The following is a 19,088-nucleotide window of genomic DNA, read 5'->3' as shown; positions in this document are numbered from 1 at the left end:
AATTCGCAAGCAACTTGAACACTGCAAGATCACGCAATGGCTTGAGCGAGCTGGCGAACATGGAAGAGATATTATACTCTGACATCGGAAAATATGAGATTGGGCTCTTGTTTTTAAGTCTTTAGCACTAATAGTTCTTGGTTATAATTCCTACAGTTACAGTTTTTCAAGCTTGGCTGTTGTTTGTATTAGTGTATTTAATATATATCCTCCTCTCGATTCCCTTGCATTCCACTTTAGTAAAGTATTTAAAACAGAGGATATTTGGATTCCAGAAGCTCTAGGAGCATATTAGCGTCACAATACGACTCCATAATTGAAGCTGAAAGATTAGACCTTGCACTGGAAACAATTTGGTCTTTTGACAACAAAAAAAAAATCTCACACCTTTTAGCCTGAAATTTCTCAACTTTAGTCTTAAACAAAAAAGATCTTTTTTTTTTTTTTTTTTACATTAATGAAGGAAGTCATTTTTGAATTATGGACTTCTAAAAATGTGCTTATTTTTTCCATTGTTGGAGTAAAGATGTTCTTTTTTGCCTACCCATAACTAAAAATAAATTGCCCTGAAAGCTCATATTTATTTAGATGTACTAAATCACATTTAGGACTAGTACAAACATAGTTTCCTAATTAAAAATTAGGAAAGGTAAAAAACGTAAGTTGAAACCTTCCAAGTACCTTGGCAAGGACTGTAACTTTCATCAAACGCTTGACAAATTTCATAGGAGTTACAAGCTCTGCAAGTGAATAACTTCCAGAGGGTCAGCATCCCTCATGGAAGTTCTATATGGCCGTGAAGAAGCAATGACATATTTTAGCACGTGACAGAGTATTGCCACCAGCTTGACATTTGAAACAGACTTTAAATGTTGTGCTAAAGAATCTTTCGCTCAGATGTTACATGTTCCACCAGCATAACTCTCAGAGCTTGTAACCTTCATTAGCCCCTCACTTATGACATATATGCTGTTAGAACATGCAATTTTAGCCCGATACTGTAGCAGGATCTATTAGTGCAGGCCCCGCATCCAAACAAAGCCGCAATGACGCCAATGGAACTTCTATAGCCTCATCTGTAAAACTGAAATCAACAGAACTCCACCCAAGCAAAGGGGTCCATGATACCTGATCATAATGCAGTATTTGAACCCTCTTACAATTAGTGCTCTAAGCATTACAAACTATGTCAGCTCTAGAGCTACAGGGAAAAAACCCGAGACACTCTTGACTACTACATGAAAGGAAAGATACTTACCTTATAATAACCAGAGTTCTTTGAGATGTATAGGCCCTATGTGTATTCAGTGTGGGTGCAAATGTGCTCTATGCACCCAGAAGTTCTTCAATAGCCATGTCCATTGGTCCACACCTGCACACTATGCCTCCTCATCCTCCCAACGAGGACATGAGGGGCGGAGTGGACCAACCACCTCTCTAATGCTTTCTCAACCGCGAATCACAAGAAAATAAAGCAGAAGGGAAGGAGGGCAGGTTGTGAATACCAATAGGGAACACACATCTCAAAGAACTCCAGTTACTATAAGGTAAGTAACCTTCCTTTCTTCTTTAAATGCTGGTGCTTATGGTTATTCACTGGGGTGACTCCCAAGAAGTGCTCATTGAGGAGGAGGGTTGCAGGAAACGTTCTGAACCACAGACTGAAGGATTGCTGAACCAAAAGGAAATATCTTCAGCCAAAGCTTAAATTAGGACATAATGCCTGGTGAAAGTGTGAATGGAGCCCTTGCTCTACATATTTCTGAGAGAGGAATTCCCAGTAGGGAAGCCACTAAAGCTGCTTGGGGTCTAGATGAGTGGCTCCTGACAGCCTGAAGTTGAAGGGCTTCCATAGGACTGTAAAAACGGGAGGCTGCAGTTTTGAAAGTCTTTGGGAAAAGAAAATTTCCCCTTTCTTTCTTTCAGCAATAGTGACGAACAATCTTGAAGACTTCAAAGAAAGGGTCTTGTCCCATGCGAGGATAAGACTAGAGTCCTGCATATATCCAGTGAGTGGAGCTATCTGTCCCCTGTGCTATGCTGAGGCTTGGGATAGAACACCAGAAGATGAGGTGAAATTCAGAAGGCAATTTAGGGATGAACTTGGGATGCAAACTCAAAGATACTTTATCTCTGTGAAAGACCATGTACGGATGATCCAGCAGAAGGGCCCCAAGCTCACCTATTCTCCTAGCAAAGGTAATCACCATCAGGAAGGCAACCTTCATAGAAATGTAGGACTGGGTGGGACCTTGATCGATCTAGTCCAGTCCCCTGCACTGAGACAGGACTAAGTGCTATCTAGACCATCTCTGACAGATGTTTGTCCAACCTGTTCTTAAAAACCTCTAATGACAGACTCCACAACCTCCCTAGTAATTTGCTCCACTGCTTAATTATCCTGACAGTTAGGAAGTTTTCCTAATGTCTAACCTAAATCTCCCCTTGCTGCAATTTAAGCCCATTACTTCTTGCCCTGTCCTCAGTGGTTAAGAACAATTTATCACCTGTCTCTTTATAATAACCTTTTACGTACTTATGTCTCCACCTCAGTTCTCTCTTCTCCACGCTAAACACACACAATTTTTTCAATCTTTCCACATAGGTCATGTTTTCTAGACCTTTAATCATTTTTGTTGCTCTTCTCTGGACTTTCTCCAATTTGTCTACATCTTTCCTGAAGTGTGGTGTCTATAACTGGACAAAATACTTCAGTTGAGGCCTTATCAGTGCTGAGTAGAGAAGAAGAATTATTTCTCATGTCTTGCTTATAACACTCCTGCTAATACATCCCAGAATGATGTTTGCTTTTTTTGTTTGGAAAAGTATTATATTGTTGACCCATATTTAGTTTGTGACCCACTAACACACCTCTTTCCCCTCCCCACCCCCACAGATCCTATTCTGCAGTATGCCTTCCTAGATAGTCATTTCACATTTTGTATTTGTGGGGACTGATTATGCCCTCCTAAAGTAATACTTAACATTTGCTCTTTTTTAATTTCATCCTACTTAAATCAGACCATTTATCCAGTTTGTCAAGATCATTTTGAATTCTAATCCTGTCCTCCTAGTACAGAGCAGGAGTCAAATGAGGACTCGTAAGTGAGGATGAGGTTCAGGTCCCAGGTATGAGGAGATTTAGATACTAGAGAGAATGTCCTTATGATACCCTACAGGAACTTCACAGTAGTAAACACTAAAGAATAGAAAGTATATATAAATAACCACCAAACATACACTTATGGAACTGATGCATAGGCCAGCTGTCTTCATCGAGAGAAGATATTCCACGATTACATGGATTCCTGATTCCTCAAGATTTTAAGTGGTGCTGATCACTCCACAGGGAGAATCACTTCTCTGTAGATAGTCTCCTGCTATTGTTAAGGACAGACTGGACATCCTATGAATTGTCCATCCAAGAACTATGCCACCAGATAGAGAGAGGCCAAGGTGCAGGTGGAAGTGGCTGATCTTGCCTTTTTTCTGAGACAGTAGGTCCGAGAACAGTTGTATGTGAATGCATGGGCATGAGGCCAACTGCAGGATGGTGGTGAACCAGAACGGCCTCAGGCACCAGGGAGATATCAGGATCACTGCAGCCCTGTCCAGCTTGATTCTTCTGAGGACACAGAGTTGTAAGAGGATGGGAGGGAAGCAGTACATCAGCAGGTCCAACCCCCACACTAGGAAGCCATCCCCTCTGGAGCTGAGGCCCAGAGCCACTCTGTAAAGCCCTTTTCATTCCACTGAATTGCAAAAAGCTCCCAGGATGGGACACCTCATAGATGAAAGATGTACTGCGCTACTGATGGGTGGAGCTCCCACTACTGCTGAGAGGGTAATCTGATGAGGTATACATCAGTTCCAGAGCTGGACCGCCTGTTTGCAGACTGGGATGGATCTTGAGCCTCCCTGTTTGTTTATGTAATAGACAATGGCCATGTCTGAGCTTACCTGTATATGAGAAAACCAAATAAGGGGTAGGAACATCTTGCATGTTTTGTGTACCGCCTGAAGCTCAAGAAGATTGAGATGTAGCCTGGATTCCTACAGGGACCAGGAATGCCAAGCTGTCTGGCTGAATAAGTGTGCTTCCCATCCCAGAAGGCAGACAGCCATGATGAGTGTTTTTGTAGGTGGTTTAGAAATAAAGAGGACCCCAACACACACTTTGTTCTTGGTCCCCCATTAAATAAGTAATGGCAACACGTTCTGGAGGAGCAAGACCTTCTTGTCCAAAGAGTCCCTGCTTGGTACATAGACCAACCTCAGCCAAACCCGTAGGCCTAAGCAGGAACAGACCACCCTCTGAGGGCTGAGATGAAGCTGGGCGACCAGGTCCGTCATTGTGAGGAATCAGTCTTGAGGCCCTTGCCGTGATCAAGTTCAGTTTCACTCCACTAAGTTGTGTAATTTGTGAGGGCAGGGGAGGGGTAAGGTGGTTTTTCTGAATTTACCTGAAGCCCAAAAGCATAAGATAGTTCAAGTGAGGTGACTTTTGCTTGCACTTCCTGATACAATCATCCAGGTGGAGAAATATTGGGCCACCTTGTTTGTGGAGGTACACACCCACCACTCTAAGTACCTTCACAAAAACTCTCAGGACCATCAATAGGCAAAAGGGGAACACACTGTACTGAAAGTGCTCTGGACCTACAGTGAAATGAAGAAATCTCCTTCAAGCTAGGCGACTGTCCAAATGAAAATATGCATCTTTCAGATAGAGAGCAACAATCTAGTCACCTTTGTTTGTGGAGGAGATTACTGAGGCCAGGGAATATCACTGAATGAAGCAGACACTCAGCTGTTTGGTCCAGGATGGGTCTCCAGCCCCCGTTCTTTTGGGAGGTGAGGAAGTATCTTGAGTAAAAGCCCTTCATCTTGTGAGGAGAGGGCACAGGCTGTCTTGACCCCAACTGGATTAGGGAGTCCTCCTCCAGTTTGAGAATCCTCTCATGAGAGGAGTCCCTGAAAAGGGATGAGGAGGGAGGGCCAGGAGCAGGGGGTCAGACAAGACCTCTAGGATGCAGCCAGTTGAGGTGATGTCGAAAATCCATTTGTCCTATGTGATAAGGTGCCACATCAGGAGGAAACAGGCCAGGCATCCACCAAAAGGAGTGGAGATAACAGGTGGTATGGAGACTAGTTGATGGCTCTCGAGTATCCCAACAAAATGCCTCTTGGTAGGCAGTTAGGAACTGAAGAGGGGAGGGCGGTGGTGTGGAGTGCCTGCCCACGATGCACCCTCTGTCATTTTCTAAGGGGCTCCTAGATCCCTTGATGGAAAAATGACTGAGGTGGTGTGTGCTAACCAGAGGCAGCAGCCTGGAGTATTTCCTCAGGGGTACCAGGGTACATATCCCCAAATAGCAGAGGGTAGAGACGGGGCGGGCAAACTTTTTGGCCTGAGGGCCACATCAGGTTTCCAAAATTGTATGGAGAGCTAGTTAGGGGAGGCTGTGTGGATGGTTGCGTGGCCCAGCTCCCGCCTCCTATCCAACGCCGTTCCCCCCTTCTCGCCCCCAGGACTCCTACCCCATCCACCAGCCCCTGCTCTCCATCCCTCCTGGACCTCCCACCCCGACTGACCCCTGCCGCCCCACCCAACCCCCCACTTCATGACTGCCCCCACCCCCAGACCCACGCCCCATCCAAGCTCCCTGTTCCCCGCCCTCTGACCGCCCGGCCCCTATCAACACCCCCAACTCCCCTGCCCTCTATCCAACCCCCATGCCCCCCTGACTGCGCTGCCTGGAGCACTGGTGGCTGGCAGCACTACAGCCGCGCCGCCCAGAGCACCAGGTCAGGCTGTGCCTCTGAAACTGTGCTGCCGAGCTGCCCAGAGCGTGGCGCGGCGCGCTGAGGCTGCGGGGGAGGGGGGAAAGCAGGGGAGAGGCTGAGAGCTAGCCTCCCGGGCCAGGAGCCTAGGGGCCGGGCAGGAGGATCCTGCGGGCTGGATGTGGCCCGCAGGCTGTAGTTTGCCCACCTCTGGGGTAGAGCAGAAGTCTTTGTGAGTGTGCAGTGACTCCTATCTTTTCACTCAAAAAACTGTTACCACAAAGGAGAAATCCTGTACCATCACTGAACATTCTAGGGAAGCCCCAAGGACTGCAACCTGAAACCCATCTCATAACTACCGAGGCAGGCATGCAACATGATGCTGCGTCCACTGCATTCAGAAGTGCTTGGAAGGTCAACCCCCATCCAGGATGGCCCGAAATTGGGACCTAAATTCCTTCAGCAACTTAGAGAATTCTAACAGCTTATTGCAATTCATGAAGTCGTACTTGGACATCAATGCCTAGTAATTTGCTACGTGAAACAGTAGGCTAGCCAATTAAAAGTTCTGTTAAAGAGATATCTCTTGGTGTCTTTGTCAGGAGGGATGGAACCAGGCTGACACTCCATGACAGCTTGTCCCACTAAGGAGTTGGGATTAAAGGTGGGAAAACAAATATTCTGCTCCCTTGGGAACGAACAAAATATTTCTTTTAAGCCCTCCTCAGGGGCAGGGCACAAGTAGCAGGAATGTGCCAAATTGTTTTACAAAGCTTCAATAGGACCCTGTTCATGGGGCACACCACTTTAGAGGAAGCCATAGCTTGGAGAAAATCCAGAAATTTTTGGGTAAGATCCTGAATCAACTGTAGTGGGACTTGAAGAGATTAAGCCATCCTCCTCAGGAGGCCACGGCACTGCCTGTAATCATCTGGTGGTGAGGGAGAAGCTACTGTCACTGCCTCATCTGGAAGGATGAAGAAAGCACTGCCAGGGGATCCAGTGGTTCCCACTGTTCCTCCTTAACAAGTGCTTCTGTGGGGACTTCGACTATTATTGGCAGTGATATCGGGGATCCTCATACGCTGGCACATGAAGATATTAATCCCAAGGGCCCAAGCAAGGTCAGTGGACGGTATCATAAGAGCGTGAAGGTGGGCCCCATGTGGGGTACTGTTGATCCCTTAGCAACACTGTGGTTCATGAAGACATTTGGAAGACTTTAGAAGCCCTGTTAGGGATAGCTCTTAACTATATTGTCAGAAGAACCCTGAGTACTGAGTCATTTTCATCCGACAAGTACGAATGGTCAGGCTCTCGTGGACAAACCAATGGGTGTGTATCCTGACCCTGACCAACCACAGATATGAGCTGATGAATCGTACATTGACAGTGCTGGAGCCTCCGCCTTATGGCTTGAGCTTGGGATTGGCAAATGTTGAGTTGGTAGTGTTGGAACATCTCTCAGCAGAATCGGTCCAAGAGGATCAGAAATTCTGGATACACACAAAATGCCAGATCTTCAAGCAGAGCATACAGAGATCTCACCAGAGGAGAGTTGGCAGGCATCCTGGTTGGATCTGTCAATGCTCTCTTTGAAGCAGCAGACTTCTGCTGGATTGGTGTTAACAGTGCAGAGGGCAAACAGTCCCTTCTGCCTCTGTGTGGTGTTGGATTGGTCCTGCCCGTTCAGCAGACAATTTCAGGACGCTGGTACCTCTCATAACCGTCGATAATGGCCCCTGCTCCCTGCAAGGTCTGGATGTACCCTTCCTGGGGCATCCGGTGGTGCCTGAGGAAGGGGAGAAATAAACCTCTTTTTGGAGGATTTCTGAGGTGATTTATCCCTCTTTTTGCGAGGGTGTTTACCCTGGCCTTCTTCATACCTCCATTTAGTTGTTGGATCATATTAAAGAAGTTCTGTATTAAAAATCACAAATGAGTTTGATTCCCCATAGTTTCAATTCCAGGGTATTACTAATTAAGAGGTCTCTTGGTTTTTGGTACTGTTTCTCTCCCTCTATGTGTGAAACTTGCAAGCTGCTAATTGCGTTAGTACATTCTAAGACAGAGTCTGTTCTCAAAGCAATTCACAGAGAGAGAGACTCAAAGCAATACTCTAACAACAGAAACAGCACCCAGAGACTCCCCGCCCTTTTGTTGTATTAACAATTGTGATTAAAATAGAGATAGAGGATGTATGTGGATGGATGCTTGGTGTGGATAATAACTGAATGATCAGGGAGGTGCCAGCCTAAGAATCCAGTGTCCATCTGCTGAAGAAGGCGTCAAGTGGAAATAACCAGAGGACCCCCCCCCCCCCCGGAGGGCAGACTGGAATCCACCCAACAGCCTCAAGGATGGGAGAACCAAAGAACAAGATAACATCTTGGAGCCGTCAGGAATGTGCTATCTGCTGATTGATTCAGCAACAGCATGATGAAGCAATTCCCATAGACTGGCATAGGAAGAAATTCCTATAAAAATAGACTCTAAAAAGTGAGAACTTTGGGGTCTGATTCTGCAAACCAACTTCCAGGAGCATCAGATGAGCATCTGACAAGGCCCTGCTCCCTCCTCATGTCCAGGCCACCTGGCCAGTGGCTTGGCATGAGCAACTCTAAGGCTGGTAACTATGATAACAACCTTGCAGAACCTGTGTGTGTGGGTGTGTTTGTATGACTGAATGTGTGAATAAATATGAGATTGAATGGAATGTTATAGCTATAACTAACTGCTTACTATGATTCTTTCTGTATTCACAATAAATGTGGTATTTTGCCTTTTTCCCTTTAATAAGATCCTGCTGGTTTTTATTTTATTGGTATAACATAGTGGTGTGCTTAGATTTCTTGAAAGACTCAACTGAATGGCTGCGGTTCTGGAGGGATGACACCGGGAGGCTCAGATCCGGTAGATGTGGAGCAGGAGAGCCCCAGGTCCAAACAGGGCCTCAAAGAGAACTCCATAAGACACCTACAAGTCTGAATTCCTGAAACTGCCAAGTACACTGAGGAAAGGCATGGCAGACGTCATACCTGAGGGGGTCTGTGCTTCCCCAAGGCAGTACAGACAGCTCTCATGCAAGTCACTCAGAGGGAACCTCTGTGGGCAGGCCAGCCAGGCTTTGAAATCTGGAACTTTGGGCATAACAAGGTGCCCTAAAATGATAGGGGAAATGAATGGAGAGGAACCCACTACCCTCAGATTAATGAATATAAAACACCTAAAAAATTTATTTAAGGAACCGATCATCAAGCAGGGAAGTTGGAAAGGCTAGACAGAGAATAGTTCCATTCCAGACTGGAAGTGGTAGAATGGAACCGGAGAGGCTGTTGGCCTGCACAGCCCCCGAAGTTCTTGGTGGAGATCATGGAAGCAGTGAGGGCGCATTCACAAACAGCTGCTATTTTTGAAGAATTTCCAGTTACTGGCACACGGAGCGCATCCGCACCCAAAGCAAATGCCCAATAGAGTCTAGCGCTCAAGTAGTATGCATTACATTCATTAAGTGTTAACATTACACCCATAAGATTATTATGCAAGGGTTGCAACTCACTGGGGTTATGTGCAATGCTGAAACAGTTGAAACCTTTTCAAAATGTTCCACTCCATAGTTATAAGCTTTGCCTGCCATATTAAGTAGAATATTAATGCTGCTTTAGTTTGATTGTTGGTTATGGTTGAATGCACATTCTATGTATAATTACTATACTAGTCACAGTATGCTCTAGGTTTGGTTTGGTTTTTTACTGGAAAAGCTATAGATACCAAGTTTTTAAAAGCAAATAACTAACCTTTCAAATGCGGAGTCTGAAATATCAGTTTGAGTGAGATCCAGATGTTCCAAGTTAGGACAAAGTTCCAAGAACTGTCTAACCTAGGAAAGGAATGAAAAAAAGAAAATGCAAAAACCAGACAATTAAAGAGTCTCACAGCCAAGATGCAAATGAATGCTCATTTGAGTTGCAATTCAACTTCACTGACAATACAGACTCAAGCACACCAATTATATATTATTACTAATTATAGCCTACACACTCAAACATATTAGTGCTGACAATACATACCATTTTGTTAGAAACTGCAGAACTGTAGGCCAGTACTAGTGTTTTCACTGAAGTGCCTACATGTGGGAGAACATTATGAATTAAGCCATGGAGTAAATGCTTTTCCATCTGCGCTATGTTAATTGCAAGTGATTCTTCTGCAGCCTCTTCTGTAAAATAAATCAAAGAGAAAGTAAGATTTTACCATGTATTTAGAGAGATTTTTAAAGTTCATCTCCTCATATCACATTAAATACAAGATTTACAAAAAAAGCTATCCACCTTATGCAGTAACGATGGTTCTTCGAGATGTCTCCTACTATGGGTGCTCCAGTGTAGGTGTGTCTGCATCCCTATGCTGCTGATTGGAGAACTTCATAGCAGTGTCTGTTAGGCCAGCATATGCGTGGTCTCTCCTTGTGCTGTGTCATAAGGCTAGTCAGCACGTGGGGCTAACCATGCCCAGTTCCTTCTCTACCACAGAGTCATAAACGAGAATTCCAAAGTAGAGGGGAAGAGGGTGGGTTGTGGACAACCATAGGGACACACATCTTGAAGAACCATCGTTACTGCACAAGGTGAGTAACAACTTCTTCAAGTAGTGTCCATATGGATGCTCCACTGTACTCCCAAGTAGTATCTCTTCTGGAGGACTGGGACTTCAGAGTCAGGTCAATTACAGATGACAGTACTGTGGAGCAGAGTATGGCATCAGAGACAGTCTCTCCAGCAATGGCATAGTGTTCTGCAAAAGCGTGGACTGATGCCCCTGTCAATGCTCTGCAGATCTCTGAGATAGGGACATCCTTGAAGAAGGTGACAGATGAGGAGATTGATCTTATGGAATGTGTACAGATCAAGTCTAGGAGGTGGGGGTCACGTTATGAATTTGGTAGCACTGTCTGACGCAATTCAAGACCCACACAGAGAGTCTCTTTGGGCTGATATTCCTGAGCCCTTGGATCTTCCTGTCACAGAGAGGAAAGTCTAGGGGACTTCCCGAAGGCATTTGTCTTATCAAGGTAGAAGGCCAGGGCTCTCCTAGCATCTGGGATATGTACTATAGCCTCCCTATTGTCTTGGTGAGGCTTGGAGTAGAAAATTCAATGGTGAATTGATTCATGTGAAATGGGGAGATTACCTGGGGAATGAATTTTGGATGCGGCCTGACTGTAACCTTGTTTGGAAAGGATACTGTGTAAGGAGGATGTGCCATCAGACCTGCTATCTCTGCTATCCTTTTGGGCAAGGTAATTGCTATCGGGTAGGCTGTTTTCACTGATAGGTAGTTAGCGAACACGTGGCCATGGATTCAAAAGGGGGCCTAGTCAGCCCTTTCAGTACCAGGTTTAGTTCCACATGGAGGTAGGGAGTTGAGGTTGAGGGAAGAGGTTTATTATACTCTTAAATGAATCTTTTAGTGGTTGGGTATGACAGCACAGAATATCCCTCTACGGGATGGTGAAAGGCTGTAATAGCTGCTAGATGGACCCTAAGAGAGTTTAGGGATAATTCTGACTTTTTCAGGGTCAGAGCATATTCGAGAATATGTGGAAGAGTTGCTGATATTGGAGAGATCTGTTGGGATCTGAAACCTAGACCATTTTTGCAGGTAAGTACATCGGGCAGAGGACTTTATACTGTGTAACTGAACCTCTTGTACTACCTTTGCGCATGAAATTTCTAGGTGCTGGAACCAAGCAGAGGCCATGCTTTGAGACAAAGAATCCCCCTGTTGGCATGTTGGGTACACCCTTAGGCTTGCGAGAGGTGGTGTGGAAAGGTCAGGAGAGAGCGGGCATGTCATGAGCCGTGTCAGATAAGGGCACCAGATCTGTCTCGGCCAAGTAGGAGCAATCAGGATGATGTGAGCTCCATCCCTTTTTATTTTTAGCAGGACCTTCAGCAGAAGAGGAAATGGAGGAGAGGCGTAAAAAAAGGTTCTTGTCCCAGTGGAGAAGAAGAGCACCACGCAGAGAGTGCAGTTCCATCCCTGCCCTGGAGCAGTAGCATGGGCACTTCTTGTTCTGGTAAGTGGTGCACAGGTCTATGGATAGTGTTCCTCATTGTATAACAAGTTGTGGAGTACTGACGAGTGCATCACCCGCTTGTAATCGTGCAGGAATTTGTCCACTATCAAATTCTGCATACCCAGGAAGTAAGTTACGAGCAAAGCGACTTTGTGAGATACGCACCAGTTCCATAGTCTCATTGCCTCCATGCACAGAGAGGGTGAGCTGCCCCTCAGCCCTCCCAGCTGCTATGGGTATGTTGTCTGTTATGATCTTTGTATGTGATCCTGCGATCAGCAGGAGGAAATGGGCACAGACATGCTGACAGCTCTCAGTTTGAGGAGACTGATGTGTAGAGACATCTCTGAAGATGACCATTTGTCTTGCGTCATGAGGCCATTTAAATGTGCTACCTTCCCTATGAGTGATGATTTGTGGTAAGGACCAAAAATGGTGACATGTATGAGAAGGGGACCCCTGTCACATTTGTCAGGTCCTTCCACCAGTTTAAGGAATTTTTAATTCTGGTGGGGTTTGACCAAACTGAACCATAGCTGAAGGCATGGCATGTGGAATCTGGCATGTGGTATCACTGTGGTGCCTACTGCCACGTGTCCCAAGTTGGAGGCAGAGTCCGGCCGGAATTTGGACTGTATTGAATCGTGTCTATGAGCAAAGCCAGGGATAGGAACCAGTGGTGAGGCAGAAGGGCTTTGGTCTGTATGGCATCTAGGATGTCCCCAATGAATTCCAGGCATTGCACTGGGGGTAAGGGCTGACTTCTGGGTGTTGACCTGTAAACCCAGTTCTGTGAACAAGTGTATTGTAGTGTTGACAGCTTTGTGGGCCTCCTGGAGAGATCAGGCTCTGAGGAGACAATCATCTAGGTATGGGTAAATCATTATCCCTTGAGAGGATCAGTGAGTGGCTACCACTGAGAGAACTTTGGAAAATACTCTCAGGGTTAATGACAGCACGAAGGGGAGGACTCTGCATTGATAATGGTCATGTCCCAGAGTGAACCTGAGAAATCATCTATGAGCTGATAGGATCAAGATGTGAAAATAGGTGTCTTGGAGGTTGAGGGCATAAAAACAGTCTCCCTGTTCCAAACTTGGAATGATAGTCAATAAGGTGACCACCTTGAACTTCTGAGCCTTGACAAACTTGTTGAGAGCTCTGAGGTCCAGTAGGGGTCTCTAACTTCCCTTTCTTTTGGGAATTAGGACATAATGAGAGTAGAACTCCTTGCCTCACAGACGCTGAGGTACCAGTTCTATGGCTCCTAACTGGAGGAGATGATTTATCTCCTGTCATCGTAAACTCTCATGGGAAGGGTCCCTGATGAGGGACAGAAAGGGGGTTGTGGAGGGGCTATGGAGGTGAAGTCAATGGAGTTCCCAGATTGGACAATCTCTAAAACTCATCAGTCCGACATTTTATGTTCCCAGGCAGTACAGAATATTGCCAATCGGTGGCTGAATGGGTATATAATCACAGTCAGTTGTGGGGAGTGGCCTCGTGGTGCCTCGACCTGCCTGTCAAATGTGGTGTTTAGATGCAGGGAGTTGGGACGAGACCAGACAGTTTGCACTTCAGGAATTTCCCTTTCTTCCTCTGCGTTTCGTAATGATGTTGAAGCTGATATTGAGCCACATATGGTCTGTGTTGAGATTGGAGACTAAAACACCTCTTTTGCCCCAGCGTATAGATTCCCAGTGACTCGAGGGTAGCCCTGGAATACTTCAAGATATGAAGAGAGGCGTCGGTCTTTTCAGCGAAGAGCTTCATCCCCTCAAAAGGAAGATCTTCCACCATGGACTGTGCCTCTTTTGGGAATACCGACAAGTGGAGTCATGGATGTCCATCACATCACCACTGTGGAGATGGACCTAGCTGCTGTGTCTCTGGCACTACAGGCCAATTGTAGCTTTGTTTTTGCTACTAATTGTCCCTCTTGTATGATGCCTTTAAAGGATTCCCGATGTGCCAATACAGTCACTGAGTTCAATATATATAGTTACATTTGGTCGTGAGCGCCTGGTAGTTGGTGACATAGAACTGCAAGGTGGCAGAGGAATATGCCATCTGCCAAAGGGATCAAGGCTTTACTAGTCCCTGTCATATGGTGTAGCCCTGCACTGGTGCTGAGGATACTGAGCAAGAGAGAGATCATTTGTGGCTATCCATACACTCACTTATGACTTACGACTTCCCCACCTTCTTCTTGAAGAACTTAAGAGAGGACTCCCCAGCTTGTTTCTCTGACCCATTTCCCTTAGAAGTCGAAAGTTATGGGAAAGACCCACGTCCACCAGGAGATTGAGGTCACAGAGCTGCCTCCAGGAAGATAATTTTCTGGTGGAGCTCTGTCCTTGCGGGATCTCAGTCAGGGCTGCACAGGGACGCATACACATCTACAATGGAGCACCCACAGGGACACTACTGAAAGAACCACTAAGGTTTAAACTAAGATTTAAAACATCTACATATCTTGTGCCTAAAAAAATATGGATGTAAATGAAAAGTTTAACACAACACATGTTTAATGATGCACTTCAAAATTTGCTCGGCTCTGAGAAGTAGATTCTAGAGGTGTGGTTTTCTACTTGTCTATCTTGCTAGCTGTCCTATAGAGATAAACCCCAGAAACCAACAGAGCAACCAACCCAATAGAAAGCTATTACAACATTGCTCAAGAAGAAGGTTTCTTTCAGATTCTGCACCATTTAGGGTTTTACAGGTTGCTACCAAAAATTCAAAACGTACACAGACACGAACGGGTGAAATTCAGAATACAGAGTGTTATTTGGTCATAATGATCACCTCATTCCAAAGAGCAACACAGCACTCTGTACTAGCTGAAGCTGCCAATTACTTTTTCCACTGGTAACTGCGTAGAAGACGTTACAGGAATCAGTTACAGGTTACAACGGCAAGGATCCTGGATGTGGTTTACAAAGAGATAAATTTGCAGACTCTGGGCCAATAGTAGAGAAAGGAAAACTATTGTGTGTTACTGAAGTCAACTGGGCATCCAAGAGCACCTTTATATCTAACAGGATTCTAAGACTAAAAATTTGAAAATAGCAACATATTTTTAAAGTCAGTTTTATCTTGGAACTCACATACCAATTGGACACACTCTACTGAATGTGTCTTCAAGATGGGGAATTTCTGACCAACAGACCATATTAAAAAAAAACATGGTCTTGCCCTTCCCCAATGTTCAGCTCATGCTGAACTGAGTACAGAGCTGGAAATGGGATAGCCAAAACAGAGATAGGAGCATAATTCATCCAAGCCTTAGTAACACAAATAAGGTAAGATGTTGTCGCTATCATTAAATTGTGGACAAAGGAAGTTTGCGTGTGCTGTGTTTTGCATACCTCACAGAGATTGAACATTATGGGACATTGGTTAGGATGACTACTTGCCACTACTTTGCTTTAGTAAAAAAAAGTGTGGTTGCCTAACAAAAAAAAGTACCATATCTGGAAACATTTTATATCCATGTAATATGTAGATGACATCGACTAACTGCTCAAGAGCCAGTGCGCCTGTGTTCCTTTAATTGTAAGTATATTAGTTTAATCTTAATTCTACAGTTGTTAGTTGAAACTGTCCAAATTCAAAATATTTTCTGCTAGCCCAAGGTAAAAGTACATATTCCAGATTAAATGTTTCTTCATTTATTCATAATTGTAATATGTGTACTAAAATCAATTAAGAGAAAAACTGTTTTTAAAAAGTAGCTACATTTGCCTCTGTATAAAATTATAGCTATACGATTACATCTAAAGGGGGGTTTTGTATCTTCTTCATGAAAAGCTGAAAAGGAATTCTGCATAGCAATTTATTCTAGATTAGATTTTGCCTACCAGATTCATCTATGTCAGCATCTTCATCCCATTCCTGAAAAGCACGACTTTCATCTTTTCTATTTTTCACCCACTCCTCATCAGGTTCAGTATCAAGGTCAGTTGCAGGACCACTGTACCAGTCACCTACTCAGCCAAAAAAAGGAAATAAATGAAAAAGCACTCCAGGAAACATTTGATCTTTATAACTGAAAACTCCAGAAATTACTTGTTATATATTGGGATCCAATCCAATGATATAAGTAAAAGATTTTCTATTTTCTTCAACTGAAGTTGGATTGGGCTGTTACATATACATTTCTTGATGTTTATAATATATTTAAAGTGAATATTCAAAAGCTTTTAGAATTCCCTAAGACAATTTCAATATCTCCATTAGGTTAATTATTGTTATATTTCTTAATGAGGACTCTCTTTTTCATATTTCCCCACTAGGGTCCAGTATGAAAATGCAAAGTAGGACTGAAATAATGGTGCGTCTCATTGAAAAATTTTGATTTCCCGTTTCTAAAATTCTGTAACAAAATAAGTATATTTATATATACACAGTTCATTTAACAATTGGTGTAACCAACTATCGATTTACTAAGCAAAAAAACCTGCATGAAATAAACAAATTTCCTTTCTAATATGAAATCCTCACGATTTACTGGTCATGTCACCTAGTCAGGAGTTGATCAGTTTAGAATAAAAACACTTCCAACAGCTATAGATCATGAGTTTACAATTACACACTGCACACGTGACTCAGTGGTGTAGAAAACAAGCTTTTTCCAATGGACCAGTTGGATATGAAGTTTCTCTTACTAATTGTGGGGAAACAGTGAAATGCCAACTAGCCGAATGTAGCTAACTGCAAAGGAACAGGGGTTTTGTTGCTGCTGTGGCTTGTACGCTTTATTGGAGTCTTACAATATGTAAAGAGCCTCTAAAGGCTTTGTCTGTATACGAAAAGCCTGCAACGTAACAAAAATATGAAATATTTCACTTTTACTAACCAATTTCTCTGAATCCGCTGCAATAAGACTACTAATGCAGCCACATTATCACCATTTAGAACACAAGGATAGAGAATACTATATACTAACCTTACTTCCCATTACAAAGATGTAGTACCAATTAACATAATTGTTAGATCACATACGTGTTCGCATATTACTGTTTCACTTAACTTGGGTCCGTTCTTGTATATACTGTCTTTTCATGACTACCAAAAAATAAAACATTAAACTAAGCTTGTAGTTGTTCCCTCTATCAAAATCAACTTCTATCACATCAAATTAAGCTGTGTAATGCCACCATGACCAAATGGAGCACCTACACTCAGTTAATCTAGATTAGTCACACAAAATACTAATTTATTATATTTTGCAATCTCCAAAGTCAGATCCTTGAAACGTTTTTAAAAACAGATGAAAAATTCAATCACCTACCTCTGGCCCACTGAACAGGGTAGAGGTGTTTCCAAAGAGATCCCGTTTTAACCAGTTGAGACCACTTAGTGCTTACTTGACTACACCGACACAACTCCTGAGGGCTAAGGTAACTGAAAATGGTCAGCATTACTTCAGGAGGAAGATGAGTAACATTTGTGGTATGCCCTGTCACTTCAGTTTCTGAAATATAAAACATGTGTGTTAATAAAGGGGTATGCGTGTATACTTCTGCAGTTAAGTGATAATGGTTGGACTCATTTTCCCCAAGGTGATGCAATGATAAAATGCATTAAAGCGAACATAAGAAAACATTCGATTTGTTTGGTAATAAGACCTAAAAGAATATTTCACATAAAAGTATTTGGGAGGGTGGAGGGAAGTGTTAAACGTTCTATATTATAAATGCCACTGAAGATCACAATAACTCAGTTCAATCCCTATCATTTCCTTTACCGAGTATACAGTCTAATTTCCTTTCCGAAGTCTGGCCAAGAAAGGAATCTGGATGCTACTCAAGCCAGGTGGAATGGAAGTAATATTTTGTGGTAGTGAACACTTATCGAAATGGGCAGAAGCAGCATTTGCACCTTTTAACAACATGTACGCCTGCCTTTGCCAAAACACAAACCATGGCTGCTCCTGGATTCTCAGGGTACTGTACTAAGCCACAGGGACTTTTCTCATCTGCAGCTAGCAAGGAAGCTGCAACTAGTCCTGTCCAATGAGGATCGTGTTTTTATTACCTCCAAGCACTCAGCTTTCTTGACTGGGGAAAGCCAACATAAGCACATCCTCTTTGCTTTAAGAATCAAATCTTTGCACTTGGCTCCCCATTCTCTTCTGGGTGCAATTAACTTGTATAGGTAATACCTTTTTAAACTTCTGAATGGTCAAGACTAACAAACAAAACCAAGTAAGTGTCTTACACAGTGCTCTGAAGCACATGTATCATATTTCGTTTTTAGTTTCTGTTCATGCCTAGTAAACAAGCAGTAGCTTTAACAAGCCTCACTGTGGGTGAATTTACGTAAAAAGTGTGTTTAAAATAATTTGTACATAACCATTAGCTGTTACAAAATAAATATATAGTAGTGGTGTGAAAAATTCAATCAGTAAGGAATCAGATTTTTAAAATGAACATTCATTACAAAAAAAGACCATGAGAAGTGGTACAAATGATTTGGAGGCTAAATATTTGTCTTTTTTTCTTCTATTCATTAACTTTAGTCAGAAAGGGAAAGCGATACTCACCTTAAAATAGATCTTTCAGACACCAGACCCATAGAGGCAATGCTATTATTTCCCATTACATCAAAAGAATAAGATTTTCTCCAACGGTAAGTGTGTTATAATGGATTCCCATTTTTACATGTGTGCTTCCAGAATGTGAGAAGACTGATTCTCATAGACCAAATTTCAAAAACAGTTCAACTACCTTACCATTCTGGAGTATCAGAGACACTAGTTTGTTATGAAAGAAAAAGTCAAAGTGATTTTTCCAGTAGTCGGTGACTTGCTTCCAGAGACTGGAAGCAGGCTACAACTTCTGAACCTTATGGATTCTTACACATCAGGATCAAGCCCAGTCTCAGGTTGTATCCCAGATTTCTAATTAAGTAAGCACAGAAATAGTACCCTCAATTCATGATGTTGGCTTGCAAACATTTAGCAACTGTTTGAATATACTATATTTCATTTAATACTGAATAGGAATGCATGTGTTTTCTTATCTGGACAACTGGTCAACCAAAGATATTACTAGGGAAGGGATCCACGAAACTGATCAATTCACCACAGGAATTGCTGGTGTCAAAGTTAGGCCTTTCTAACTTGGCATTCATATTCTGCAAGCTACCCAAATTTCCAACTTGCTCCCATAAAACAATTTGTGTATCTAGAAGACATACTAGATGTGGCTAAGATCAG

The 19,088-nt window shown here is 43.4% G+C and overlaps 1 protein-coding gene across 1 annotated transcript in view; it reads right to left on the bottom strand.

The window, feature by feature from the left end:
- The window catches only part of FBXL5 (F-box and leucine rich repeat protein 5), a 54,805-nt gene that overhangs the window by 15,894 nt on the left and 19,823 nt on the right, over positions 1-19,088 (bottom strand). The window contains exons 5-8 of the mRNA XM_084625975.1: positions 17,160-17,342; positions 15,727-15,852; positions 9,855-10,003; positions 9,582-9,664 (exon numbers count right to left, since the gene is read on the bottom strand). Of these exons, the coding sequence (XP_084482101.1) occupies positions 9,582-9,664; positions 9,855-10,003; positions 15,727-15,852; positions 17,160-17,342 (541 nt within the window). The remainder of the gene's footprint in view (positions 1-9,581; positions 9,665-9,854; positions 10,004-15,726; positions 15,853-17,159; positions 17,343-19,088) is intronic.

The sequence above is a fragment of the Lepidochelys olivacea genome (assembly GCF_965140295.1).
Source record: "Lepidochelys olivacea isolate rLepOli2 genome assembly, chromosome: 4".
Lineage (NCBI taxonomy): Eukaryota > Metazoa > Chordata > Testudines > Cheloniidae > Lepidochelys > Lepidochelys olivacea.
Note: the sequence above shows the minus strand (reverse complement) of the source record. Positions and strands in the feature narration are given on the sequence as shown.